The sequence below is a fragment of the Nipponia nippon genome, unplaced genomic scaffold (genome assembly GCF_047370975.1).
Source record: "Nipponia nippon isolate SJK-2023a ecotype South Korea unplaced genomic scaffold, ASM4737097v1 scaffold_20, whole genome shotgun sequence".
Classification (NCBI taxonomy): Eukaryota; Metazoa; Chordata; class Aves; order Pelecaniformes; family Threskiornithidae; genus Nipponia; species Nipponia nippon.
Genome location: NW_028262337.1, coordinates 9,332,127 through 9,359,735, shown reverse-complemented (window position 1 = coordinate 9,359,735; position 27,609 = coordinate 9,332,127). Strand labels below are relative to the sequence as shown.

General features: G+C 39.2%; 1 protein-coding gene across 2 annotated transcripts; it reads left to right on the top strand.

Moving 5' to 3' along the window:
• The first annotated feature begins 239 nt into the window (after positions 1-239).
• TRIM23 (tripartite motif containing 23) lies at positions 240-27,601 on the top strand. Of its 2 annotated transcripts, XM_087759669.1 has the most exons (12): positions 240-467; positions 1,410-1,572; positions 12,658-12,779; positions 13,677-13,955; positions 14,624-14,806; positions 15,350-15,565; positions 16,646-16,780; positions 22,095-22,224; positions 22,340-22,450; positions 23,929-24,053; positions 24,409-24,611; positions 25,828-27,601. In XM_087759669.1, exons 1-11 carry the CDS (start codon positions 366-368, stop codon positions 24,586-24,588), a joined length of 1,746 nt encoding a protein of 581 aa, XP_087615795.1. In that variant the 5' UTR covers positions 240-365; the 3' UTR covers positions 24,589-24,611; positions 25,828-27,601. The 2 variants fall into 2 exon arrangements, with proteins under 2 accessions (XP_087615795.1, XP_087615797.1); XM_087759671.1 differs by lacking the exons at positions 23,929-24,053; positions 25,828-27,601 and having other exon boundaries at positions 24,409-25,236.
• Positions 27,602-27,609: the final 8 nt, after the last annotated feature.

Below are 27,609 nucleotides of genomic sequence, written 5' to 3'. Positions count from 1 at the left end.
GCCGTCCCAGCATGCAACTCGTCACCGCCAGGGCACGGCGCCAGCACGGCGGGAGAAACTACAGCCCCCAGAAGGCCCTGCGGGCGGGCGGGGCGGGCGCGTGCCCCCTGGCGTGCGGAGGGGCCACCGCCTCCCCCCTCGCAGGCTGGGATATGTAGTCCCCCAGAAGCCACGGGGGCAGCCGTGCGGCGCGGCACGGCGGGAACCGTAGTTCCCTGGTGCGCGTCCAGGGAGGCGGGCGCAGACCGGCCCGGTGCGGCGGCGGGGGAGCGCATGCGCCTCCCGGGGCGGTGCCTGAGCCGGGGGGCAGCTGCCGGCCCCAGGCTCCTTCCTGCCGGTGCCCGCTCGGCTCCGCCCTCCCCAAGATGGCGGCCCTAGGTGTAAACAAGGTCGGGGCTGGTGCCGGGCCGGACGGCGGCCGGGGGTCCGGTGGCAGCGGCCGCGGCCCGGCTGGCGCCGCAGTGAAGGTGAGATGGGCTGCTCGGCCCTTCGCGCTGTCCGGCTCGGCCGCCTGCTGTGGCAGGGCACGCTGTGGCGGCCGGGGTTGCGCCGTCGCTGCCCCAGCTGGGGGAAGGGGTAGTGCAGGAGCGAGGGGTCTCCGGGACAGGAGGCGTCCCCTGAGGCGGTGGGGCTCGGCTCGGGCCGGAGGCCGCTTCGGAGGCCTTTTTCCCGCCTGCTCCGCGCAGAGCCGCGCTGCCGTGGGCTGCCTCGGAGCCCGCGGCGAGGCGGCAGGCCCCTGTGAGGGGAAGGGTGACGGCCTCGGAGCGGGAGCTGTCTCCGAGAAAACGCAATGCCTGGGCTCCCTGACGTGGTTAGCTGACTCTAGTTTCTTAGGGGCTGTCGGGTGTGTGTTGTTTGTTTGTTTGTTTTTTCCTAAATGGTTCTCAATTTTGCTTCTTATTAGTGGTTTAAGATGTTACCAGTTGCCTGCTGTTTGTTCCTGCTACCTCGATGCTGCATTTGTAGCTTCATAAATGGCTAACTTGGTATGACTGACCTTTTTATGCGCATCAGCTATGAACAGAAACTTTCTGCACCGGCTGGCAGTCTGCTTTGGCAGGGTCTTGCCCTCCGTTTCTTTTTCCTGTGAGGACGTTTCTGCTTACTTAGTTGTGCTGCTTCACCAGTGGGCTTTTCTTGTGGTAGTGCAGTCAATGAAGTGGGCAAGAACTAGCGGTGATCAAGCAGGGCATTGAAGACTTAAAAAGTTCTGTTTGCGTCTATTTATTTATTTTTTAAATGTCATTCGTATGATCGTTATTTGTGTGTACAAAGCAAAATTAATGACTCAGCCTATCTGCTGTGATTGCAGACACTTCTGTAAAATAAACTGCCTCATATGGCTTACTGTATGAAGTTTTGCTTTTTTATTGGCTCAAAACCAAATATGGTCTCTTTTTAAATTATAGGTTCTTGAGTGTGGAGTCTGTGAAGATGTATTTTCTTTGCAAGGTGACAAAGTTCCCCGGCTACTTTTGTGTGGCCACACTGTCTGCCATGACTGTCTTACCCGACTTCCCCTTCATGGCAGAGCAGTTCGTTGTCCTTTTGATCGACAAGTTACTGAACTAGGTAAGAAAATGTAAGTCTAAAGTTCTTAAAACCTGTCAGCCAAGGATATCTAGAAGATATAATGCTAGATATAGATTCTTAGTGATCCATTTAGTGATAATATTTCCAAGTAATGAATGTGCAGTGTTTGTTTTCATTCAGAGAAGCTCAGAGGACTGTTAAGCACTAGTAAAATAGGTATCTTAGAAAAAGAAAGTCAAGATTTTATCTTTGTCTTCTTGGGGCTGGGCTTGCAAGCTTTATACCTTAAAGTCTTTTTGTACACTTATATTTACAAAGGGACTACTGTATTTTAAATTAGTACCTAAGGATTCCTGAATGGGTATTAGTTTCCTGTTGTCCTAAACACTAAATAAACCATGCAATTAAATAAGTAGCTTCTTTGACAAACAGATTTGTCTGGATTCATGCTGAAGTGATATAGAGGGAAGTATCAGTAATAACAAACAGGTTTTTTTAAAATGTAAAGTAATTCTGTGTATGCAGTAACCGATAATGGCAGGCTATCAACAGGACTTCCCCTACTGTAGTAGTGTCTGCAAGCAGTATTTGAACAGATAAGATACAGCTTTTATCCAACAGTGGAAGTTTATTTTAGGCAAAAGATGACACATGCTTATAATTCCTATAATTGCCTATTCAACATAAGGTTACATAGAGGAAGAGTTATCAGAAGAATTTGTAGTGAGAAGAACTTGTTAATAGGACTGGTTCCAGCAGTTTTGAATACCACAGTGGGGAAAAAAGCTGTTGGAAGGAGGAGAATCCTCAGAGAAGGAGATCTCTAACCTAGTAATCCGTGAAAGAAATGTTTAAATACCAAATTTGCTCGAATAAGAATTTACTTTGCAGTAAGAGAATCTGCTAGATTGTAGACCAAACAGAGAAGAATATTAAGGCACTTTGGGGGGGTGCTTTCATGGAAGCAGGAGTCAGGAAGAGAAATATCAGTCTCCTATGAATGAGGGGTTTGTTTTCTGGGGGGAGGGAAGTGGTAAGTGTGAGTGTCATGAATGATTGCCAGTCTAGAAGATGCGGTTAAGAGAGTCATGTTTTACTTCTTATCTATGACTGTACAGCTGCATGAGATTTCTTAAAGTATGCTTTTAAGGGGGAGAATGTTAGAGCACAAGACTTAGTACTGCTGTTGTGAAACATTTCTGTCCGAGGCCACTACTTGTACCTTGTAAAGTAAAAGCAGCATTTTTATTATGATAGGGAACTTGTCACATCTTAGTTTTTATTTGAATTTTTTTCCCAGGCATCTGAAAGTATCCTATTATAATTTTTTGTGGGTTTCCGGTGTAACAAAAATGAAGCTTTATAAAAACATCTGAAGATTTTTCATCTCACATAATATGGAGTAGCTTCTGATGAAACACAGTGAAATGTTATTAAACTTGTAAGGCTCCTACAGATACAAAGAGGGAAGAAAAGCTTCAGCTTTTGTGTCTAGGACAGTAGACTTGCATCCTACTGGCTAGTACTAGAAAGAAGGATGATATGCTGTGACCAGCAGTTGCTCAAAAAACGATAGGTAGAAAACTTTAGCAAAACAGCTTGAAAGTAAAAATACTTCCATGAATACAAATGTTCTGCCTGGTGATCTGGGGCAGACGAGGGTCGTAGCCACTTTCAGTCTTACCACACCTATAAGAACTGTCTTAAGAAATATTATTGCTTCCAGCATGTAAAAATGGGGTGTTTTGTGGAGTGCAGCTCATCATGGCCCCTCTTTGAGGGGTCTGTGCATTTGTTGTCTTGCTTTAATGACCTAGTAGTTACTGCTGTTGGTTAAACCTGCTGTGCTTGTAGTTCTGTTTCCTTCTGAGAGCTCAGGAGCAGAGCTGGGTGGGAGGCATGACAACTCTGGGCCCAGGGAACTTCCCATCCTTCCCTCCCCTCCATTTGAGGGCATGTGAGAAAGTAAGCTCCATTTTCACCCATTTCTGCAATTGCCATTCTGCCATTTAATGAAGTAGTCTCAGGAAGCTGCTTAGTATCTAAATCTAGTTCATAGGATTGCTGCCAAGAGAAAGTTCTGTTGAAAGAAAAGCTGTATAATAAGGGCATAAAGCTACCTGTGTTGAACAAAGTTCCTTAATCAGTAACTATGGCTTTTACAGATGCCTTTAGTTGGTCATTTAACCTACACAGTTCAGCAGATAGACTTGCTTGTTTTCCTTTGCTCTTATTACTGAATTACTTAACCCTATATTTGTCCAAGTTTTCCCAAGGAATCTTGGGAACTTTTTGAAAGAAATACTCAGGGATCTATATAGATACAGATATAGCTGTATTTTCTCCCTTCTGAAGTGGACACTTGGTTTAAATTTACTGGCCTGTCTCATATATATATATATACACACACACACATACACACATGTATATACATACACATATATGTATATACATATGTATATATATATATAACTGTATGGGAAGGCAGGATTAGAAGTAATTTGTCAATCAGGATTTCTGGAAATATCTTCAACTGGATTAACAATCTTTAACCAAAATATGTAATGGAAAAGCTTTTTCAATTTTCAAAATTTTGAAGCTATATATTCTGGAGATTATGTTGACTCAGGAAATATATTTAGGGAAAAATCTATAAAATTGCCTTTGTAGAAGAAGAGACTCCTCTTAAAGCCTTTTCCTTAAAGTATCTTGATTTTGGAGGAGAGGTAAATCACTTCTTGCAAACTGCTTTCTCTCTTCTTCCTGCGTTGGATTAGTGGGTTGTGTTTTTTTTTTTTTTTAAACACATGGACCAGGGAACTGTTGGGAAGGATGTGCTTATGTAACAGCTTTGGAGGCTCCAGCTTTTGACTTAAGCTGAGCAGCTCTGCTGAGGAAGCCTGTAACAGTTTATGGCTCAGGGGAACTCTCCCTACCATCATCACATTACAGGGCTGAAACTATTTTCTATCATTAGAACTTGTTGAACTGATGTATGCAGGTGTTGGCATCCTTCATGGAATCCATCCCATTGGTATTGTTTACATTTATATATTCTTTTGCTAGTGTTTGAGTGCTAAGATAAAACCTCAAAACATTGTGCAAGAAAATGTGTCTATAACATAGCATTCTCTGCTTTCTTCACACATTTAGACAAAAGTAGCTCCTTTATTCCTGGCGTTAATTGTAATCCTTTTGCAGACAAGCTTCGTGCTTTTGAAAATGACATTTGTATTGTTGGCTGGAGTCGGTCTTAATATCTTCACTCTGTCACTATCTCATTCCTGGCTGACACACTTCCTGCTATTCATGCCTTATTCTTCTTTTGAGAAGAGACAGTCAGATTGTGTAGTGGTTTTGTAATGGGCACAAACATCCCTTGTAGGCACAAGGATGAGATCACTAGCCTCTTTCACATTTGTGACCAAAGCAGAATTTGAGCTAAAGTCCAAGAGATTAAATAGATGTATTTATGTGACTCATCTTTTAGTGTTTTTAAATATAAACACTTGACCAGATGTCTTGAAAATGTGTATGTTGAGTTTGTAGTAATTTTATAGTAGATATAGCGTAAAAAGAAGCAAAGTTGCTTTTTCTCAGATAGGTAAACTTTACGGTAGATACCAGTGAAATGACTTTCTGTATGATAATGCATGTTTTATAGAGTGCTTACTGGTTATAAATTCTGGTTTAGTAGATTAATACTTGATACGTAAGCTTTGCTTGTTTTTCCATTTGTGTCCAAGATGGACAGTGCACTGACAATGTATAACATGTATTAGCAAGTCTCAGGATATATAATAAACAGTTAAAGAAAGAATGTAAAAGCAGTGTAACTTTGTTTCTCCTGACAGCTTTAAGTTATGAACTAGATAATAAACACAGAATAGCTACAGTCATATATTTTCTGATCTTTTCTGTTGGTTACTTTTCAGTAAATTAGTTCTGCTTTGACTTTCCTGGCTTGGCTTTCTCGTCATGCTAGACACGGAACAGAACTAAGATGATTAAAATCAAATACAAGAATGTAAACTGAGGAGAGTACTTAGTCTGGTTTGTTGGGTTGGGTTTTTTTTGTTGTTTTTAAACAAACATATTAAAACCCGTGAAAGAAAATACTTTTGTAAGAAACTATAATGATTGATTCCTCTGTCAACCTTATCCAATGTTTGCTTAAAGGCTAAGACAATGTTTGCTTAAAGGCTAATTTGCTATAAGCTATTTCATAAGTAGGTTTAGCCTTTTGGTGCCTGTATATCCATATATACTCTGCTATTAATGACTGTCTGGATTAGTGGCTAATCTGGAGATACGAGGTCCACGTTAGTATCATCAGTCATTATATTGGCGTGTTGTTAATGCATTTTACATACTGTAGTAACTGAAGGTTGTACACAGACAGTTTGCTAAGGAACAGTGCTGTTCTAAACACTGTAGAAAAGAACCATCTAGCCACTTTTCTGTGCTTTGCTTTCTGGGAGTTAGTGTCTAGAAATCTGTCTAGATACAGTGTCAGCAAATGCAGACTCTATTTACAAACTGGTTTGACATAATTTAGATTCTAAAAGCAAATATTGCGCTCTGTATTTCCTCAACTTGTAATAAGAAGTGACTCTCCCTTGCTTTGTGTTATGAAAAACACTGTGATCCTGCTAGGAGGGCTAGAGCTAAAAAATAACTAAGCTCTGAAGTCAGAATATATCAAGGCAGATGACTGTGCTGGTGCTAACTGTAATTGTGGAGGACCAGAACATAACTTCTGTAAACTCCTTCAAGATCTGTGGCAAACAAAAGTTAAAATGCTTCTTTTTTTTGTTTGCAATTTATTTTGTGGAGTGCACTGAGCTTAGATTGGGTGTTGGTAATGCTATCTGTACCAGAGAAGGCTTCCACCATGGAACTGGTAACTGCAGAACGCGCTGACATGCCCTTGCTTTGTACCTAACTTCAAAGTTACTAACCAGTACCTTGATAGGCCCATTTCTAGAAACAGCAGATTTGCTAAAACAAATGGGCTTTTACTGGTACGCGTTTTTTTTTAAACAGATGGTCAATGTTGTTTTGTACCAGTTGAGGGTGTTGGAGGGGAGAATAGCTTATATATGCTTCCATTTAAAACTATAGGAAAACAGTATTCATCCATTTATTCTCTGAACTCTACGTTTTATCTGTAAGGCACATAACTTCTATTTTCAATTTGGCCACTAAGAATATTATGGCCAGTGGTTTAAACTGTGGGGAAAAATGCCTAGGAAAGAAAGTTTCATGTAGCAAAACTGGAAGCTACACAAAACAATAAGGTATACAGTGTGGATATGTTGGTTCCTGTTCACATCCCTCTTCAGAGGTACCATAGCATTGTTGCCCTGTCTTTGGCCAGATGTGGCATGAACCTCATGAAAACCCTTGTTCTTCTTCCCTTGATGAGAAAATAGTTGGCATGTGAGCATTCCAGTCTTCCACGTAATTGTGCCTAGCTGTGTAATGCAGCGCTGCTCTTTGAAACAGTACTGCAGGAAAAATGTTGTCAGGTAGTAAAAGCACTTGCTGGTATTTCAAACACGTTTTGAACTCTTAAGACTGAAAGCCAGTCTCATTTTTCTTGTTTTGTAGCTCTTAACATAAAAGATAATGTTGTGGTTTAACCCTGGTGGGCAGCTAAGCCCCACACAGCATCTTGCTCACTCCCCTGCAGTGGGACAGGGGAGAGAACTGGAAGGGCAAAAGTGGGTTGAGATAAACACAGTTTAATCAGTAAAACAAAAGCCGTGCACGCAAGCAAAGCAAAACAAGGAATTAATTCGCTCCTTCCCACTGGCAGGCAGGTGTTCAGCCATCTCCAGGAAAGCAGGGCTCCATCACACGTAATGGTTACTTGGGAAGACAAACGCCATCACTCCGAACATCCTCCCCTTTCCTCCTTCTTCCCCCAGCTTTTATTGCTGAGCATGACATCATATGGTATGGAACAGCCCTTTGGTCAGTTGGGGTCAGCTGTCCTGGCTGTGTCCCCTCCCAGCTTCTTGTGCATCCCCAGCCTACTTGCTGGTAGGGCAGCTTGAGAAACAAAAAGGCCTTGATGCTGTGTAAGCACTACTCAGGAGTAGCTAAAATACAGGTGTGTTATCATCACTGTTTTCGTCACAAGTCCAAAACATAGCCCCATACCAGCTGCTGTGAAGAAAATTAACTGAATTCTAGCCAAAACCAGTACAGAGAATAATTCTTAACAAGCTGAAGATAGGAGAACTTGCAGATCCATTTGTTTTGTTTTGTTTTTTTCTTTTGTGTACATTTCCTTACAAACAGTATTGTAGCATATCTAGCTCTTAAAGCATTGCCTTTTGTGCAGTGACTATATTTGAACAGTGTTTGTGTAATTCTACAAACAGCCTTTGTAGCAGTGTATACTCTGTGTGCCGCAAATCCAGACTCCCGTGGGAGCTGAAGATCCATATTCTTAGAACTGTGAAAACGCTGATTATTCTCTGGCTCTGTGTACCAAGCTGAGGAGCAGTGAAACATGAGTATTTGGGATGGGTACTTCATTTTGCTGATTCTCATAACTGCCTGCTACTCATAGTAGTTGCTGTCTGTCTGTTCATTTGGAACAGCACATTCAATCCAATGATACATCAAAATTTATGGAATGTTTGATAAATCTCAGTAATGAAGGAGGAAGACTTAATGTGGATCAGTGGGTTGACATCTGAATTCCAGAAGCATGCAGAGGGCATACACCTACCAGACCACATGGTAGCATAATTTAGGAGTTATGAAATAACACTCAGGAGAACCAGACAACTCAAGTACCCTGGACTTTCTCTTTGGGAAAACGCATAGGATGCAGTTTCTGTGAGTTCATGTCAAATGCAGACTTCTGTCAGACACTAGATATGTGGACTGAAAATGTCAGGAGCTTTTAGGCATCATCTGGAACCAGCCTCAGGGTCCGGTTGCTGTTCTGCTAGTCTTTGCATCTGGATTATGAGAGCCAACCCAACTGTTTTCCAGATCTGGCATTGTTTTCTAAACTTGTCATGCTTGAAGCAAAGTGTAAATTGAATAAAGCAGTTACTTGAATTTAATAAAGAACTGTAGTATGTATTATTTTTTTACAGTGTATAGCAGAAGTTGACTAAAAGTTTGGCTCATATTCTTAGATGGATATGTTTGTGTGAAGTACAAAACAAGTATTTGAATTACAAAAGTAGTATGCATATGCAGTTTTGTCCAGATAGTGGTGTCCCACACTCTAAAAAGTAACTGCAGCAACCTTTTCTTGGCTTACAAACACAGTTCAAAAGTTCCGTCATAAAATACATGAGTCAATTTCAGGTCCTACAGATGCTGTTTAAACACAAGGTGGCATTTCCAGGCACCTTCTTAGCTACATAAATGTACATCTTTCACTACCCTGGGCACTACTGGTAATGTTGTGCCTTCTAGCATTCCACTCAATGCTAGCAAACCCTCCCCTATTTCTTTTCCTGAAGTTAGTAGCTTCTGTACACTTACATAAACATCTGACAAAGAGATAAGGGCAATGTTATGTGACAAAACTAATATCCATATCTTGCCTTCCTTTCAGTGCACCAAAGAAGTGCTTTGTTAGTAAGTTAGTAAGGCCGCAGTAATGTTGGATATAATTAATTTCTTGAGCTTGTCTTTGTTCTCAGATATGTTGTTTCAAGAGCTGGTAAAAATAATGTTACAAGATCATAGGCATTCATGGGTTAACTCTGTGATATTTGTTAGGAAAACAGGATGTTCAGAGGTTGTAATGAGGATTGGTTTATATATCTGTGTTCTGTCAATTTTGGTGAACCGATTGTAATAAAATCCCTGTGACAGCAGAAGAAGAGCCCATCATAGCATGGAGGCTGGAGGAAGAGCACATGCATTTCTTTACTTGTCCCTTCCAAATTATGAATTGTTAGTGAGTAATTACACGCTCTACCTGGATTGGCATGTATTGATACTATATATGAACAACCTTGTTAGTGTCAATTAGGAGTTAAAACTGATTATAAACTGTGCAGTAATAAGGGTTTAGTTTGGGCAGTAAACAACTTTGAAAGTTGATCTGCCCCCGATTTTGAAGAAGAAAAGGAAAAAAAAAAACAAACCTACACACGGATGTGACACTCATTCTGGAAATTCATAGTGAATTCAACACTAAGCTCCATTAAAAGCACCTCTTTATTCTCAGATTATCCATCTGTAAAGGGTTGTTCCTGATTTCCAAAAGTATATAGTCGTGATTCAGCAATGGTAGTCAACCTATTGCAGTTAATCAAATAGAAATTTTTAGATGTTGTATTGAGGAGAACCTCAGATTCTGTGTACTCAGTCCTTGAAAATGGCAAACTTCCCATTTGAGGAATGTCTGATAGTACACTACTAAAATATGTTGGGGTTTTTTATGTATAACAACTCTGCTGAGAGGAAGTTGCTAGGTGCTTTCTGCATTAGATGTCAATCGTTTTTTAAGAGCCATCTCTTAAGAACGCAGGAGCAGGCAATTCTTAAGTATCGGAAGTCAAGCAAGCGAGGCGGAAGGCCGGCTTGGCTGAGCAGGGATCTTCTAGAACTTAGGTAGAATAGTAAAGTGTATGGACATTGGAAGCAGGGACAGGTGACATGGGAGGACTGTAGAGATGCTGTTTGCCACTGAAGGGAGAAAATTCGTGTGGCCAGGGCTCAATGAGAGTTCAAGCTGACCAGCACTGTGAGGGACAACAGAAAGGGCTTATTTAAATATGTTAACAGCAAAAGGAGAATAACATTGGTCCCTTGCTTGTTGTGATCAGTCACCTCACAAATAAGGATGTAGACAAAGCAGAGGCATTTAATCCTGGGGTAATCCTGGTTATATGTACCAATTGGGGGATGAGAGGCTGGAGAGCAGCCCTGCGGAAAGAGATCTGGGGTTTTGGGTTGATGGCAAGTTGACTATGAGTCAACAGTGTGCCCTGGCAGCCAAAAGGGCCAGCCGTGTCCTGGGGTGCATCAAGCACAGTCGAGGGAGGTGACTGTCCCACTCTACACTGCATGGGTGCAGCCCCACCTCAAGTACTGTGTGCAGTTCTGGGTGCCTCAATATAGGAAGGACATCAGACTGTTAGAGTGTGTCCAGAGGAGGGCAACAACGATGGTGAAAGGTCTGAGGGTAAGATTTAGAAGATGTGGCTGAGGTCAGTTGGTTTGTTCAGCTTGGACAAGAGAAGGCTCATTGCAGCCTACAACTTCCTCATGCGGGGAGAGGGGGACAGCAGATGGGGAGGGGCTGGTCTCCTCTCTGTGGTGGCCAGTGATAGGACACAAGGAGATGGAATGAAGCTGCGTCAGAGGAAGTTCAGGTTGGGCATTAGGAGAAGGTTCTTCACTGAGACGGTGGTTGGTCACTGAGACAGGCTCCCGAGGGAAGGGGTCACGGCACCAAGCCTGCCAGAGTTCAAGGAGCATCTGGATGAAGTTCTTGGTCATATGGTTTAGTTTTAGGTAGTCCTGCGAGGAGCAGGGAGTTGGACTTGATGATCCTTATAGGTCCCTTCCAACTTGAGATATTCTGTGATTCGATGATTGTAATTCTCTCACTTGGGAACAGAATGAGAGAAGAGAAAGGGCCAACCACCTGATGGGTGGCTTTGCAGAAAAGGACCTGGGGGTCCTGGTTTACCTGGTGTGCTGTTGCAGCAAAGGAGGCTAACGGTATCCCAGGCTACGTTAGGAGGAGCGTTGCCAGCAAGTCCAGGGTGGTGATCCTCCCTCCATCCTCAGCACTGGTGAAGCCACACCTGGAGTCCTGTGTTCAGTTTTGGACAAGAGAGGTGTGGAGCTGCTGGAGCAAAATGCCAGTAAGACAATGAAGGAACTGGAGCATCTCTCATGTGAGGAAAGGCTGAGAGATATTTTACAAATATCTGAAGGGAGGGTGTACAGAAGACAGAGACGGGCTTTTTTCAGCATGTCCAGAACAGAACTAGAGGCAGTGTGCACAAATTGAAATTCTGTCTGCACATAAGGAAACAATTTTGACTGTGAGGATAACCAAGCTCTGGCACAGATTGCCCAGAGGGGTGGTGGAATCTCCCTCCTTGGAGATCTTCAAAAGCTGCCTGGGCATGGTCCTGGGCAACTGGCTCTACATGATGCTGCTTGAGCAGGGGGGCCAGGCAAGGTGATGTCCAGAGGTCCCTTCCAACCTCAACCATTCTGTGATTCTGTAATGACTAAAAAGTAATGATCCAGTGCTCAAAGGTGATGCTTCGTCTCTTAAGGCACCTTTACCTTGCAACAAAGAAAATGTCTTTAGATTTATGACAACGATGCTGAAAAAAGTCAAGGGATGATACTTTCTTGGAGAAGAAATCACTAGTGTTCTCATATGCTACATGGCCTATGCAGGTAGCATGTAGCAGCAGTCATTGGGATGCAATTCTGGTTTTGCTTCTCATCATGTTGCTTCATGTTAACCTCTACAAAATGAGGATGATACAGGAGCAGACATGGACTTCTGCTTTGCTCTAGGGAGTATAAGAGATCTTCTTTTTTGCTATATCAAAGTGTTGTATGTGGGTCTGTCTTTCTGAATATTTTTTTAACTCTTATTCAGGTTTTTACTGGACTGAGATCTGCAATAGGTTTTGCATCTTGTGATTCAGGGAATACGAGGTTTGTCAGTGTGAATTCTTCACAGCTTCTCTTAGTACAGTAGAAATGTTCACAGTATGTAGTTACGCAAAATATTAATTTTTATGATACACATTAGAGTTCGTGTGTTCGTTGTAGTCTTTAGTTGTTAGCTATTGCGCATTATTTTACAAGTGTTTTTACTGAGTTTTTGTAAATTTTTAATAATTTTGGCATCTTCTAAGCAGGGAAAATCTGCATAAATATTAAATAGTTCCATGTTGGAAGGAAGGAAGAGGATGGAAGGGTAGTGTGAGCTTACATAGAAAAAGTGGTAGCTGTATCTCACTCTAGTTAATATCACTGTAGTTAATGTGCTCTTAATATTTGTCAGAATCTCAGCTGTGGTTTGTGGAACTTCTCATGATGGTATTTGCTTGAGGTTTTTCTTCCTCTCCTCCCCTTCATTTGACTCTTCCTCAAAAATAGGAGATTCTGGTGTCTGGGGCTTGAAAAAGAATTTTGCTTTGTTGGAACTCTTGGAACGGTTGCAGAATGGACCTGCTGGGCAGTGTGGGACGGCAGAAGAAGCCATTGGTCTATCTGGAGAGGTACTGAATTTTTCAAAAAGCAAAAAGTTTGTTACATTTGCTTAAAGTTATCTTTAGATTGAAAAGAAAAAGAAACTCAGTTCTTTGCCAAATGTAATTTCACGAATAATGCTGTTGGTTTTTTTCGGTATCTAGTATTAAGGCTTCAGTTAATTGCTTCATAATTAAATGCTAATCTGTACTGACTAAAGCAGGAAATAAAAAGGTATTGCCAAGCATGCATATTCTTTTCCCCTGTTTTAGGCTTTTAAGATTTTTTGAAAAAGGTTATTCATTTTGATATTTTAGTTACAGTGATTTAAAGGCAGTTTTCTAAAACTTCTTAGAAACCCTTCCTAAAGGCTTCAACTCTTCTTCTCTAATTGCCTTTTATAGTAATTTGGTATCACTGTATTGTGTAATAGTACTTCATTATCAAAACTAGCTGCTTTAATGATTTCACTATTAACAACTGGTATGCAAAAATTATGATGCATTGCCATTCTAGGACTAGATAACTGTCCTAAGTGCCTATTTGTCCATTGGTGTTTTGTCTGTCTGTAACTTTGTAATTCTTTTTTCTGTAATGACTGCTTTGGAGGAAATGACTGGAGCTTGAATTATTTTATTCTCCAAACCTTTACAACTTCCACTGAAGTCTGGATTTATAAAATCACTGAACACCTCTAGAATAATTTATTGGAGTTGACTGTAAAGGAAACTGACTTTTATTTTTTAAAAATTTATTGAGAGCTTAAAATCAAGTTTTCAAAGTAGTCCAAATATTTATTAGTGTGTAACTTTTAAAGAAAGTCTTTTTTCAGGCTTATATTCGTGGCAGGTCTTCTGATTTTCCTCAGTTATTAGGATTAAATGTTAACAACTTCAATTTTATCTTTTTTTTGTTGCTGTTGTTAGAGTATCATTCGTTGCGATGAAGATGAAGCCCACATTGCATCTGTATATTGCACTGTTTGTGCCACTCACCTGTGTGCAGACTGTTCCCAGCTTACTCATTCTACAAAGACACTAGCGAAACATAGGCGTGTACCTCTTGCTGATAAGCCTCATGAGAAGACCATGTGCTCCCAACACCAAGTGCATGCTATTGAGTTTGTTTGTTTAGAAGAGGGCTGTCAGGCGAGTCCTCTTATGTGTTGTGTCTGCAAAGAATATGGGAAGCATCAAGGTCATAAGGTACTTACTGCTAATAATCCGTTTCTAGTCATGCCATGGGGTGGCTTGCATAATTATTTATCCAATTTCAATTTTTTATCCAATTTATCCGATTTTTTTGTATTTTAACAAAAGATTAGCAAGAAAGGAGGGTAGATTCTTGGTATGTTGTTATAGAAGTAACTTCATAGTGTTCTTTTGTTTTCCCTTCATTTCAGATAACTGCCATGGTAAAATTACAAGGAAAAAACCCATAATTTCTAAGACCACAATTAAGTTATTTATATACTAAGATGGACAGTCCCTTTATTTGATGCTTTTCTGAACTTCTCACAGCATTGAGTCACCAGTTCGTCATACAAACACTAGGTTTACCCAACCTGGTGCAGTCTAACCACCCTTCTTTTTTTAATAATTGATTATGGTAAACAGGCAAATTTGATGTTTACTTGTGGAATTGCTAGATGCCTATCTTACTCTCAGCGTACGCTGTAACTCCTGATTGCATTTTAAATTGCAAGATGGTTTTAAATTCTTACTTGCCTTTCCTATACGTATACATGTATATATATACACACATATGCTTACACACACACACACACATATATATTAAATTTGTAGTAAAATAGAAAAGATTATTAAGGAATATTTTTATGATTGATCTTTCATATGTTGCTTTTAATTAATAGCATTCTGTCTTGGAACCAGAAGCAAACCAGATTCGTGCATCCATTTTAGACATGGCCCACTGTATAAGAACTTTCACAGAAGAAATCTCGGACTATTCCAGAAAATTAGTTGGAATTGTTCAGCATATAGAAGGAGGAGAACAAATAGTTGAAGATGGCGTTGGAATGTCCCATACTGAACATGTATGCTTTTTTTTTTCTCCCCACATGTACAAAATATTTGCTTTTTGTAATAACTAAGATAAGGAATTTTTTTGAAAATTATACATAGGTTTTATAAGACAAGACCTTAAGTTCTTATATCTACCAAGTCGGTGTTGAGGCTTAAGCCAGCAGATAGAGGGGAACTTTTAGTCCGTTACAATGTTTTTAGGCTACATGAAAATAGGGAGACAGTAGGGAAAGCTGTATAACTGCTAGTGCAGTACTGAAGTACTGTAACAGATTGCATCCGTTCTCACGTGCTGTAATACTATTGAGGCTTTTTTCCCTGGTCATTTTTAGTAAGATGTGTATGCATACAAATAAGCTACCTGATTGATGGAGTAACTTCTTGGAAGATCTTGGTCTTAGGGCTGATAAGACTTTCTTTATAACTGGGAGTTGAACTGTGATGTAGCCAAGCAGATGTGAACATAAGTTAGAAACTTGAATAAAACTAAAAATGTACCTCTGGAATCAACTCGTGTCCTTAATCCTCTGGATCTCTTGACTGCAACACTGTAGGTACCAGGGACTGCAGAGAATGCACGCTCATGTGTCCGAGCCTATTTTTCTGATCTTCATGAAACCCTTTGTCGTCAGGAGGAAATGGCTCTTAGTGTTGTTGATGCTCACGTACGAGAGAAGTTGATTTGGCTTAGGCAACAGCAAGAAGACATGACCATCCTCTTGTCACAGGTTTCAACAGCTTGCCTTCATTGTGAAAAGACTTTACAACAGGTAGGATGGCAAGTGAGCTGTAACATACGGCAAGGTACGTGGAACTGCAAATTAAGTTTAGGCTGCAAACAAAAAGGTTAGATGGCACTCTGCATTTTTATTTCCTTTACAGTGTTAAGACAATAATGATATAACATGAGATTGAAGTATTCATTACAAGGGGGTGTTAGACAAGTATAATCAGTACAGAAGCATCAAGTCCTCCAGTTGCTGGAAATCCTGTGGCATGATTCTCTTGTCTGGAGTAATTTGTGGGGTTTTGTGAGGTTACTGGGAAGGAGAGATGAAACTAAAGCAAAAAACCTACAAGGTTTATGGGAATAATTTTACAGTTGCAATTACCAGTACAGGTGTTTAAAGATAGTTGTCATATGAGGCTGCTAGGAAAAAATGTTTTAGGACTAAATAACTTTTGGTAGCACTTGTAATACAGGTAATTAAACATATTAAGTGTGTGAAGAAGGTGGCTATACGAGAGTATCTGGTTGGTTGACTATTCACGTAATTCAGTGACAGCAAGAAGTAAATAGTATATGTAGCCAACAGTAAGCTGAGTATGAGAAGTTACTTCATTAATGTGTTAATTGTACTTTTTTTTTTTTCATTTGTTTAGAGCTAGTGTCTGATTGCTTAGTCAGGTGTACTTTTAACTATGCAAATGTTCCCGTCATTAATGGGTAGATATTAATGTTTTTGTGTTAAGTGTTGCTGTATGCTGCAAAGCAGCTGCTCTGTTCCAGCTGCTGGAATGATACATGAATGATACAAATATTCTTTATATATTACATTACTGCTTCTTATAATTTATGTTCTTATTCCTACAGGACTAAGAGAGGTCAAAGAAAAAGTTTTTTAAAACTGCAGAACTATTTAGTATCTATTAGTATTAAGGAAGAATGACAAGACCTTCACATTTGTATTGCAATTTTAAATAAATCTATTTTGTAAATATGAGTTTCTGTAACTAGAGTATTTCTATTTAAAATGCTTTATTTACAGCCATCATATTTACATTGTGTTTCATTATTTTAAGTAAGTTACTGAAGGAAAGGCATGCTTTTATTTTCTTTGTCTGTTTAGGATGACTGCAGAGTAGTGTTGGCCAAACAGGAAATTACAAGATTGCTGGAGACGTTACAGAAACAGCAGCAGCAGTTTACAGAACTTGCAGATCATGTACAGCTGGATGCTAGCATACCTGTCACTTTTACAAAGGTATTCTTAATCTCATGAAAGAACAGCTGTCCACTTTATGAAGTCCCAAATGTAATTTAAAACAAAGCAGGGATAATATATGTTCATTATGATGCTATATTTGTTGCAGCAAATTTAAGCAGTTCAGTATCCGTTAGAGCCACAGTGTCTTATGTGATGAGTGTGATCTGGTACTTGAGCAACAAAACCACTGTGCTGTTATAATTAGTGTGAGAAACATTTGTTTGACGTTGACTACGTTAGTAGCTTTGTTTGAACATTAACTGCTTCTTCTAAATATGTAAGATCGTATTTGTGAATTCTAGAAACACCTTTTTTTGGAAACATCCCTGATTTGTTGTACATTCAACTCAGGCCAGGAATCTGCCCTTTGTTTTTCCATGTATTTTTGTTTTTTTCATGAAGACAGCATAACTTCTGCAGAATGCTTATTATTCTGTTTCCTGAAAATTGCGCACCTGTTTTTAAATGCAATAATGCTATTATAACTTTCACTTTGTAATATTAAAAATAATGTATTTCTTTCAATATGTTAAATGATAATTTGTCTTATAGTTGCTTTATATTCACTGATAGTATAGACACAATTCATCTTCTAAGTAGCTTTTTTTTATTGCTTTAATATCACTTCAGTACCACCTATTCTTTGAAAGGGGTGAGATTATTTGGAGTTTGATAGTGCTGATACTTTTTGCGTAGGAGAGTAAATAAGTTTGAAACTCTAAAGAACAAGAAGTACTTTGATTTAATTTTTTTTGTTGTTGTTCTGAATGGGTGAAAGAGGAATAGGATCTATTGTTGCTGAGATGAAATGGAGGATTTAACTGTTGCTGTTGAATCTTTTACTATAAGGAAATGGATGCTTCCATGAGGAAGCTGTCCCAGTCGTTGTTGATGTCAGAAATTAAATTTCTTCCAAATAATTTGTTTTGTATCTTCAGTATATTTGAATTTCCATGTAATAACTGCTTTGTCAGATAAATAAATGCAACATTTTCACTTCCCCTCCGTTCCCTATTCAGCAGAGACCAGAGTTAGTAGGGTCAAGGAGACCTCTTCTGCAAACCCCCATTGTTCCGTGAATGAAGCAGCATTCACATTTCACAGATGATGAATTGCATTCTGTGTATTCAGAGTTGATTGATGCTGCCATCTCCCAGGGCTGAGTCAGAGAGGCATTTTGGATGTCTGGTTTTGCCTTCAGGAGCTGTTAATCTGACTTAGAAAATTTTGATTGCGAATTTCTGAGCATTTGGAAAGAGAATGGTTACAGCCAGCTAAGCTGTAATAGGAGATCTGAAATAGGTCTCGGCTTGGGGGACCCAGAAGTCTTCCAGTGTCTCTCTACACCGCATCTTTCTTTAGAAAGAGATGAGGCTTCTATTGTTTTTCTCCTGTGACAAACTGGTACTTTTATGAAATCTTCTGAAGCTTAGATTCTGAATTTCAAAGGTGCCAAAGCAAATGTCATTTTTTACAAAAACAGCAGCAGCCATGAAAAAGTAAGGTGAAAATAATTACTTCAGTCTCTTACTTCTTGTTTCCTCACTTCTGACAAAGTTTAAAAGGGCTTTAAAAAGCTCTCTTTAGAAAGAGATCCTTTCTATGCAATGTTTTTTTAGAATACTGTTGTGCTGATGACCACTGTTGTGACTTGTAGTGAGGCTTGTTGTACCTGAAAGGTCTGTGCCTGGCAACAGATTTCAGGCAGAAATACAATATTCAGATCAAAAACTGTAAACGGTTACCTGAAAAGGTCTTTTTCGGGAACTCTCATGTGCTGAAGGCTCCATCCATTATAAAGCTAAAAAAGCATTTCAAACAGTACCAGATCAGAGGAACATTCCATACCCAGTGAAGGTTGTGGAGATTTAAGGAGGGGAGGGAGAAGTCCTTTTCACTGTTGAAAGTGAGTAGGTTTTATCCACGTTTTTTGTTTCACTGATGACACACAAAACATGGATAGTGCTTTTTCTTCCTTCTAAACCATCAAGGGAAATAGCACATATAAAGCTCTGAAGGGAGGATTTGGAGATTTCCAGAACAAGATGCTGAAAATCTTTCAAAACATATGTTAGTATATAATAATTTTTTCCCAAATGTTGTTAATATATTGTTTCCAACGGATCCTTCTTTACCTATGTATTTAGGAGGACATTGACCAAATAAGGTTGAGCTGTCTTCATGTACTTAGCTTGTTGGCAAGGAAATGGCTCTTCATCCAGGATTGTGGTCCTTATTTGAAGAGAGAGATTGCTGTTTTGTCCTGGCCAAATGAGAGCAGTGGCTCTGGAGTGTTATATACAGGAACGGCAATTGGTCATCCTAAATATTTGAGTGTACATACTGGGGAGAGGGAAAATTATTATGAAAACATTACCTGAGATAGTAAAGAGCACTTTCCCACACTTGCTTCAACATTGATGGATAAGTGCTAACCCTTACCAACACCAAGAGTACCCAAGAAGACAGTAATCTATCAGAGGAAAAGCACTTAACACTAAGTAAACCTGTATACAGCTTTTAGCACGTTAACAAATTTCTTAACAAAGAGAAAGGACAAAGACAAAAACCAAGAGGTCACAGTTGTTGTGTGGGTTTTTCTTCTGCACTTTCTGTACTGAGATTTAAGAAAACACCAAGTTTTACTTGAACAGAAGTCATGAGTTACCTGTTTTTAAGTATGCTATCAAGTTATACACCTGCCAGAAATGCAGGCATGAGGGACTTTTACTGGACAGATTCTTTTAAATAACATTTTTGATTGAACGTACTTATATAGTTGATGCAGAGCAATTTTTTTCATCTGTCAATTTCTAGCTGTGTTCATCAATAGTCAATTATTTCAGACTCGTATTACAGGTGTTATACGTTGTTTTCTGAGTAGGAACTTTTCTTGCAAGGTTCTTCCTGAAGTGATAGAACTACTCACACAAAAAGTGGAAATTTGGTGTCCATCACAGATTGCATTTTGATTCCTTCTGAGAGTACAAGCATACTGAGAACAACTTGTTTTCACTCTAAACCTTACAGAAAGGAAACTGCAACAGGATGGCTAAATTTGAGAGAATCATTCATCTCCTCTGCTTCCCTGATGCTTTTAAGTTGCACAGGCCAGCACTGCCTCTGCCCTCCAGCCATGGGAGCTGTAGAGGTGACTCGAGGATGGCCAGGCTGGCTCACTGTCAGCAAGCTCTGGTCATAGCCAGGGTGCTGCCTCCAGCAAGAAACCTATAAACTTAGCAGCTCTGTCCAGAGCTGGCTCTTTTCCTTCCTCCTTCCTTTCAGGCACAGAGAATAACTGGGGAGATTCATCCCCAGAAATCTTAGACAAAATCAAAACTGAGGCTTGAGTGTGAAAAGGGTGCTGGAGGCATGGCATTTTTTTAGACTCTTCAGTGCCTTTTGCATACCTCTTTGTGTCCTTTCTCTTTGCCTGCAACTTTCCTGCTAACACGCTTGTCAAGAATCTACCCACAGGTTTTTCTTCTGCAGAAGGAGATAACCCTTTCTGATAACATGCTGTGTTGCAGTGTTGTTACTGAATTTTGCAACTTCAGCTCTGAATCCAAAAATCTAGAACTTAGAGGAAATTCATTAAAAAGGAAGTAAGTCTCAATGCTTTATTTTTCCAAATCTGAGATATTCAGTTAGTCTTTTTGTTTTGGAGCACCTGCCTAGTGTAGTATCAAAGCTGTAGCGCTGAAACTGCTCAACTTGTACAAGTTTATTTCACAGATTCAAATAAAGTCATTATTTCACAACAGATAGTTAGCCTGTGGAGTTCTATGCCAAGGGTCTTCTGGGCCCTAAATGTCTATGATTTCAAGAAGCAAACGGACAGATTCATAGACGAATAATAATACATCAAGATCTGTTAGTTGCAGAAGCCACACTTCTGGCTCAGTAAGTCCATGAGCTGCCAGCTGTTAGGCACAGGGAGGATATTTAGGGAAGTTATCACTATGTGCTTTCCCTGCTCCTTACTTTCACGTGTATCCATCTTTACCTAGTTTCAGACAACAGGCTAGATTAGATGGACCTTTGATCTGACGCTTACACTTACAATCATGACTTTTGCATTAAGGTATTTGCATAATTAAAAAAAAATTTTTTTTAGAAAGCAGTTTCTTGAGGCGTTTTTACTCTCTTTGGAGATTGCAATCACATAAGGCCGTTGAATTAATCTGTATTGATCTGGCAGTATGCTACTTCATCTGTGACAGAGGGAGTTGCATGTCGTGACAACATATATCCAGCTATATAATGGATCCTCTATGTGTGTGTATGTATATCTGTCTCTCAAGTCACATAATGTAGATGTTTATACATCCAGTCACACTGGTGCATGTTGGTCTTGTACCAGGAGAGGTTGTAGCATTTTTGCATTTGATAAATAGCATTTCTAGTGCAAGAAGAAATAAAAAGCTCTGTGGGGTAGACACAGGTTTTTGTGTATTGCTTGCCCAGTACAGTGCTGTCTGGATTTTGCATGAAAACAAATGTATTGCCACATAGATGATTGAACCTCTGGTATTTCATCAAGGTAGCATTTCTAGGTACTTCAAAATGTGTTTCAGGGATACATAGTAATCTTAGCCTATGTTGTTTATTTTACAGTTTATGGCTTGCTGCTTTGTATTCGTAATACCACTCAATCGCATTGTTAGCATCAGCTCCTTCAATACTCATGGTAGCTTGGTCTAAACTACGAATAGGAAGTTGATTCTCTTTCCTTGCCTCCAAGCAAGACTTGGGTTTTTTGTTTGTCTGTTTTTCTTCACTATTTCAGATTACTGCTCAATGCTAATAATGTTGCTGTTGTAATGTGGTAGAGGATTGGAAGTGGCTTGAGGTGAAGAGGTGTAGCTGTGGAGCCTCCAGCAAGGAAATAGTTCTGGAGGTGGGGGCATTAATAATGTGACAAAACATAGTGGAAAAGCTACAAAACCAACAGAGAGTTCTCTCTGGTCAGAGAATTCTGACTAATTGCTACGAACAACTCTTCATGTGGTTTGAGCCAAGAGCAATGAAAAAATTTGAAATTTTATCAAGTAACAGACACACTAGCATGAGATTGGCTATCTTTCTAAAAGGCATGTGATAGGCAGAAGTTACAGGTTCACAACGGAGATTATTAGATATTTTGGTTTATGTTATTGCTGGAGGTGATTGGTGATTGTGCCCTGTATTTTTGGAGTCCATCCATTTAATCACTTTACTTATCTTGTCACTGTTTGTACCTTGAACATAAAGGTTTTCTAATTTGAATTTCCTAAGCTTGCTCTTTTTTTGTTTATGCTGTTTCTTCCAGGACAACAGGGTACATATTGGACCAAAAATGGAAATTCGAGTTGTTACTCTAGGATTAGATGGAGCTGGCAAAACAACTATTTTGTTTAAGTTAAAGCAAGATGAATTCATGCAGCCAATTCCAACAATAGGTTAGTAGCAACAATTTAAATGTAATGATTTTTCTGAATGTTTGACTTATCTGTAGAATTTGATTATTTTGTATTCATACTGAACAAGGCTATAAAACTAATATTTTTATTCTAGGTTTTAATGTTGAAACAGTAGAATACAAGAATTTGAAGTTTACTATTTGGGATGTAGGAGGGAAGCACAAATTGAGGCCCTTGTGGAAACATTATTATCTCAATACGCAAGGTGAGACTAATACAACTTTTAAACTGTACTTTGTCTTTTAGCTCTTATTTCAGAGCCAAAAAGGTTATTAATAGAAATAATTTATAACTGTAGGAAAATTGTTCATCTAATGCAAAGTACAGCTGCTACATTCACAAACTAAGAAATTTTAATCCAGTTGGTCATAGTGTCTGCTGCATGATAAAGGTGCATTCTCTATAAATCCATCAGACAGTTCATGGAGCCAAACAAAATTAGAATCTCTGTTAAACTGATTCCAGCTGACAACAGGCAAGGTGCAGCATTCCAAAGTTTGCAGTGAGAAGCAGTGCTTGCCAGCTATGAATTTTAAATAGCACTTGAAATGAAAGTACTCAGCCTTTAGGAGCTGTTAGTTGGCAACTTAAAAAAATTCTACAAAGTTCTGTATCTTCTGAGTTGGTATTACAGTGTAATAGCTGGTCATAGACTAGATTACTGATTCAGAAAACATTGATCTAAATGGTGTGCACTTAGAAATTCATGCTCTCCTTCTGTAAGTCCTCTGTAGTTGTTTTCCAATTTAGAAAGGGGTTCCTCTTCATTAATTCATTTAGAAAGGGGTTCCTCTTCATTAATTCATTCAGAATTATCTGAAATACTTAAGAATGACAAATGTCAGTTTATGTGCTCCACTTTCTGCATTATTTCAGCCTTCATTGCAAACTTTAACATTTTCAATTGTTTATCTTTTCAAACTTTTAAAAAATTGTACCTTGGGATTTCTGTTGTCCTCTTAAAACTTACTGTGTAAACACCAGTAGTGTGGAATCATGTCTGCCTTGAAGAATTGTATGTTGGAGAGAAAGTCTGGGCAGTTAAGCTGGTGCATACCTGCAGTAAGTTTTGTTTAGTTTTGGTGTTGGGTTTTTTTTCGTTGCAAAAACCATGAGTTTAAATTCTGTCCTCTGGCTCTGCCTCCCTGGCTTTCCAGTCTTTCTGGCATCTTGGTTACTCTCTGTAGTGGATAGTGAAATCTACTGCTGCTGCGTCGGGTCCATGGCAATCTTCTCTGGATTGTGTAGTCTGTAGCTGAAGGAAGCTGCCGATTTGGCTGAACCTGTAGATTTTACAGCCAGTTAAGGGAAACTGGAATAGTCGTGTGGGAGTTGATTGAGTATAAATGGGTCGAGAAACCATTTAAACTGAGATACTCAGTCCACACATAGTAAATTTGGGTTTAGACCTAAGTAGTTTAAAGATCACAGCCTTTAGGTTAGAGTAGGCAAAAAACTTCAGACTTTTTCCCCCCTGTTTTAGGATTAATTCTAGATTTTTGTCAAAAGTATAGAGGTATGTAAGGCATTTCTCAGTCCTCTTGGATTTGAAATAGAAGTAAGACACTGCTGAGAAACTTCACATAGAAGACTGCTAGGAAAAAAGAATTGTGTAAGTTGAAAGCTGATTTTACAGAGTTTATATTTGAATGTGTATAAAACATTTCTCTCTTTCTTTCATAGCGGTGGTGTTTGTTGTTGATAGCAGTCACAGAGACAGGGTCAGTGAAGCACACAGTGAACTTGCAAAATTATTAACAGAGAAGGAATTGCGGGATGCCTTGCTCTTGATCTTTGCTAATAAACAGGTACTTGTGATTTTTTTTCACTCTGTTACTCTTTTCCTCAGTTTGTGTGTCAAATTCCAACTTTCTGAACCCTTTGCTATGGGTAGGGAATTGTAATGTGGAAGGCATAAAATGTAGATGTTTTCCTTATGTTTAATGCTGGTAAAATAAGTGATGCTAGAGTGCTTAGTAGATTCAACAACCATTTTTTGTTTTATGGTAACAGGTAGTAAATGCAAAACTGCTTTATTTGGCTTTTGTGTTTGGAAAGCTTTTATGTGACCTGTAGCTTCAGTCTCAGCCATCAGGTAACAATAAAATGCTTCAAACCTAATACAGAAGAATAATTGAGTCTTTCTGTCTGATTCTGTTGCAGGATGTAGCAGGTGCGCTTTCAGTGGAAGAAATCACAGAACTGCTGAGTCTCCACAAACTCTGCTGTGGCCGTAGCTGGTATATTCAGGGTTGTGATGCCCGAAGTGGTACAGGACTTTATGAAGGATTGGACTGGCTTTCAAGGCAGTTAGTGGCTGCTGGTGTCCTAGATGTGGCTTAATTTTACAGCAGCTGCAATTTAAGGTTGTAGCTTACTGTTTTATTTTGTTTGCACGATTTAGGATGTTGTAGCCAGGTCTGCTGCCTGAAAAGGGGGCTTTAATTAACTTGGTGGTTACAGAAAAATATAAGCCTTTATCCTAGATCGGATAATTGGTCAGTAAACTTGTGCCGTTACAGTGTTTTTGAACTTTGATACATTTACAAGTAATGGAATGTGCTCATTGTAAGGGTGCCTTGAAATTCTTTTTGGTGAAATTAGGTTGTTACAATTTAAAATTCTTCCCTGGTAAAATATGCATTGGAGTTCATCTAATAATTATAACAAGGTTACAGTAGTTAATCGGTGTCAGAAAAATTTTGAGTGGTTTAGAAATACTTTCCCAGGAAACTTCCAAGATCCAAGTTAGTAGAATAGCCAGCTCTGTTTATTAGTCAGAAATAAATGGTGCTACTCTTTAATATCTAAAGAATGCATTCATCTAACGGTAACATTGAAAATTACATGGAAATACACCACAAAAAGAAAATGTTTCCCCCATTATTTATTAGTTTTCCTGTTTGTGACCAGAAGGCAGCATAAGTGGGCAAAGAAAACTGCGAATGGGGAACAATGTTGCAGGGCTAGGGGGCTGTGGCATTGTTTAGGTAGTCGTTTTCTAGTTGGGGGGGGGGGGGGGGGGGGAGGGGATAGGGTTAGTTGGGTTTTTTGTTAAGTGTACACATGCTAAATTATTTATGGACAGATTATAGTGATATTGAGGTGAAAGCGTTTTGTGTGTGCTTGAGGACGTAATCTGCCTTTAGAGATTAAGCTGACTCCTCAAGAAGTCAAATGAAGTTTAAAAAAAACAACACTTCCTGAAGAAGTGGTGTGGTGTAATGTCAATCCAGCTATGTACTCTTATGTAGAAGTCATGCTTCCAGATTAAGGTACGGGCCTTAAAATATCAAATAACACAATGTAAAGGCAGTGTACGCTAATTATAACTTACTTAGAAGAGTAGATGGTAAAATGTGATATAAAGCTTCCATAATTAGATTCTCAATTCTTACTGTATCTTCTACATGGAACTGTCACCAGTGCCTCTGTTTTTGAAGATTACTCATTCACAAACCCATGAAATATGTGTGTAGCGCTGTTTAAATTTAGAGAAGGTTGCAACGACATAGTGGTGTCTCTTTTTCTGCTGCACATGGAACTCTGCTAACAATTTCATCTGTCTGGTATGCGCACCAGAATCTTCTGCCCTCCTTTTTACATGCACAGGCATTGCCAATTGAAGATGCCATGGACCTCTTCATATCACTAGAGGAGCTACGAAGAGCATGGCCAGTAGATCAAAACTGCACATCATTACTTTTCTTGCTGGACTAGAGGTGGATCGGGAGAACCAGACAGTGGAAGTGAGCAGTGATGTTTCACAGATGGGTGGATATTTTCGCCAGACTGGAAAGCATGTTTACCTGTGAGAGCTCTGAACCTCACCTGGCAAAGAAAATGTATCCCATTATCTGTGGCTATGGCTTTTATTGTAATATTATAAATTTTATGATGTTTTCCCACTACATACCTTAGGTAAAGCCAAGAATGTATAAACAAATAATTTAGTACATTTGCACTTTTCTTCAAGAGGAAGCAGTTAGGGTAACTACTTCCTCATAATGACACTTCTTTGTAGTTTTCTCTTGTTACTTAAATGTCATGTAAATGGTGTTAAATGCAGCTTCAGATTCAGCAGGTCTAATGACTTGAATAGTAGCTGAAAGAACACTAAGCTTTAAAGTAGTTAAATGTTTGTGAAACCGGCTTCAATGCCTATGTATGTACATAGATACTGAGAAAGGGGTATTTACTCTTTCTTTAGACAACCTGATAAATTTGCAAATAGTTTACAACGGAGTGAAAGGTGTTTTCTTGCACCTACCAGACTAAAAATTTTTCATCCTTCCCAGCCTGTAACTTCTTGCACAATAGACGGTTGGCTGCTCTGACTTGAGCATCTGCTTAGCCTGTACTGCAGAGCAGTCCCAGACCTAGTTAGGGCTGACTGTCCCTTCATAGCTCTTTTTTTGAAATGTGAACAAGTTCTGCTAAGCATGGTAGATACCTTTTCCTGGAATATTTTTAACAGAGAAGACGCATTCTTTAGAAAAATCCTGATTCTCTAATTTTATTTGAGCTGGCTTATGCTTCAGTTATACATACCTCTCAGTATAGTTCTACTTCTACTTTAAAATGTTCAAGGTGACCAGTTTGGATTTTTTGTAACATTACATTTGAGGGCAGAGGAAAAATTCTCACTCATGCATATTTTTGAGTACAAAGGACTGCTTGTGACACATGGAATGCTACCATAAAAGTGTTTTTAAATGGAATTTATTTAAGATGACTTAAGTAGCTGTGAAAGTGTTGCATTCGTCTGTGAACTCTTCAGTGTAAGCAGGTACACTGAGGTTTATTTGTATTATAAATTAATACTACATATAAACTGCTTCATTTACACATTTAAGCTTATTTCACCAGTTTTACTGAACTTTAGTTTTTAGTGTACTGACTTACACAATATGTAATTGGAATATTTCCTCAGCTAGAACTCACTCAAGCATTATGACGAGGATTATTTGAAAAGACTGAATGACTTTTCGTAGGATTTTGACTTAACTGTGAAATTGAGTGAATACAAGATCCAGTGACTGTGTTGTGGCTTTCTTTAAAGAATCTCAGCTCAAAAGTAGTATGTCTAGGCTAACTGAAAAATGTTTTATCACTTGATATGGTCTTACTGTATGTTACCTTCAAATTTACTGGGGACTATGTGGTACATGAGGGTTTTATTCTGAGATAGTTCTTTATTCTGAATTGTTGGAGCAGGTGTGGAAGTTATGTAAAGATTTCTTGAAAGAAAGGGCTGTTTTAGTGGAAACAATTCATGAGCTGCTGCAATTTGAGTTGCCCAGAAAATGAATTCTTTTCAATAAAAGTATCTAAAATGTTGAGAATGAATTTTAATAAACCTGC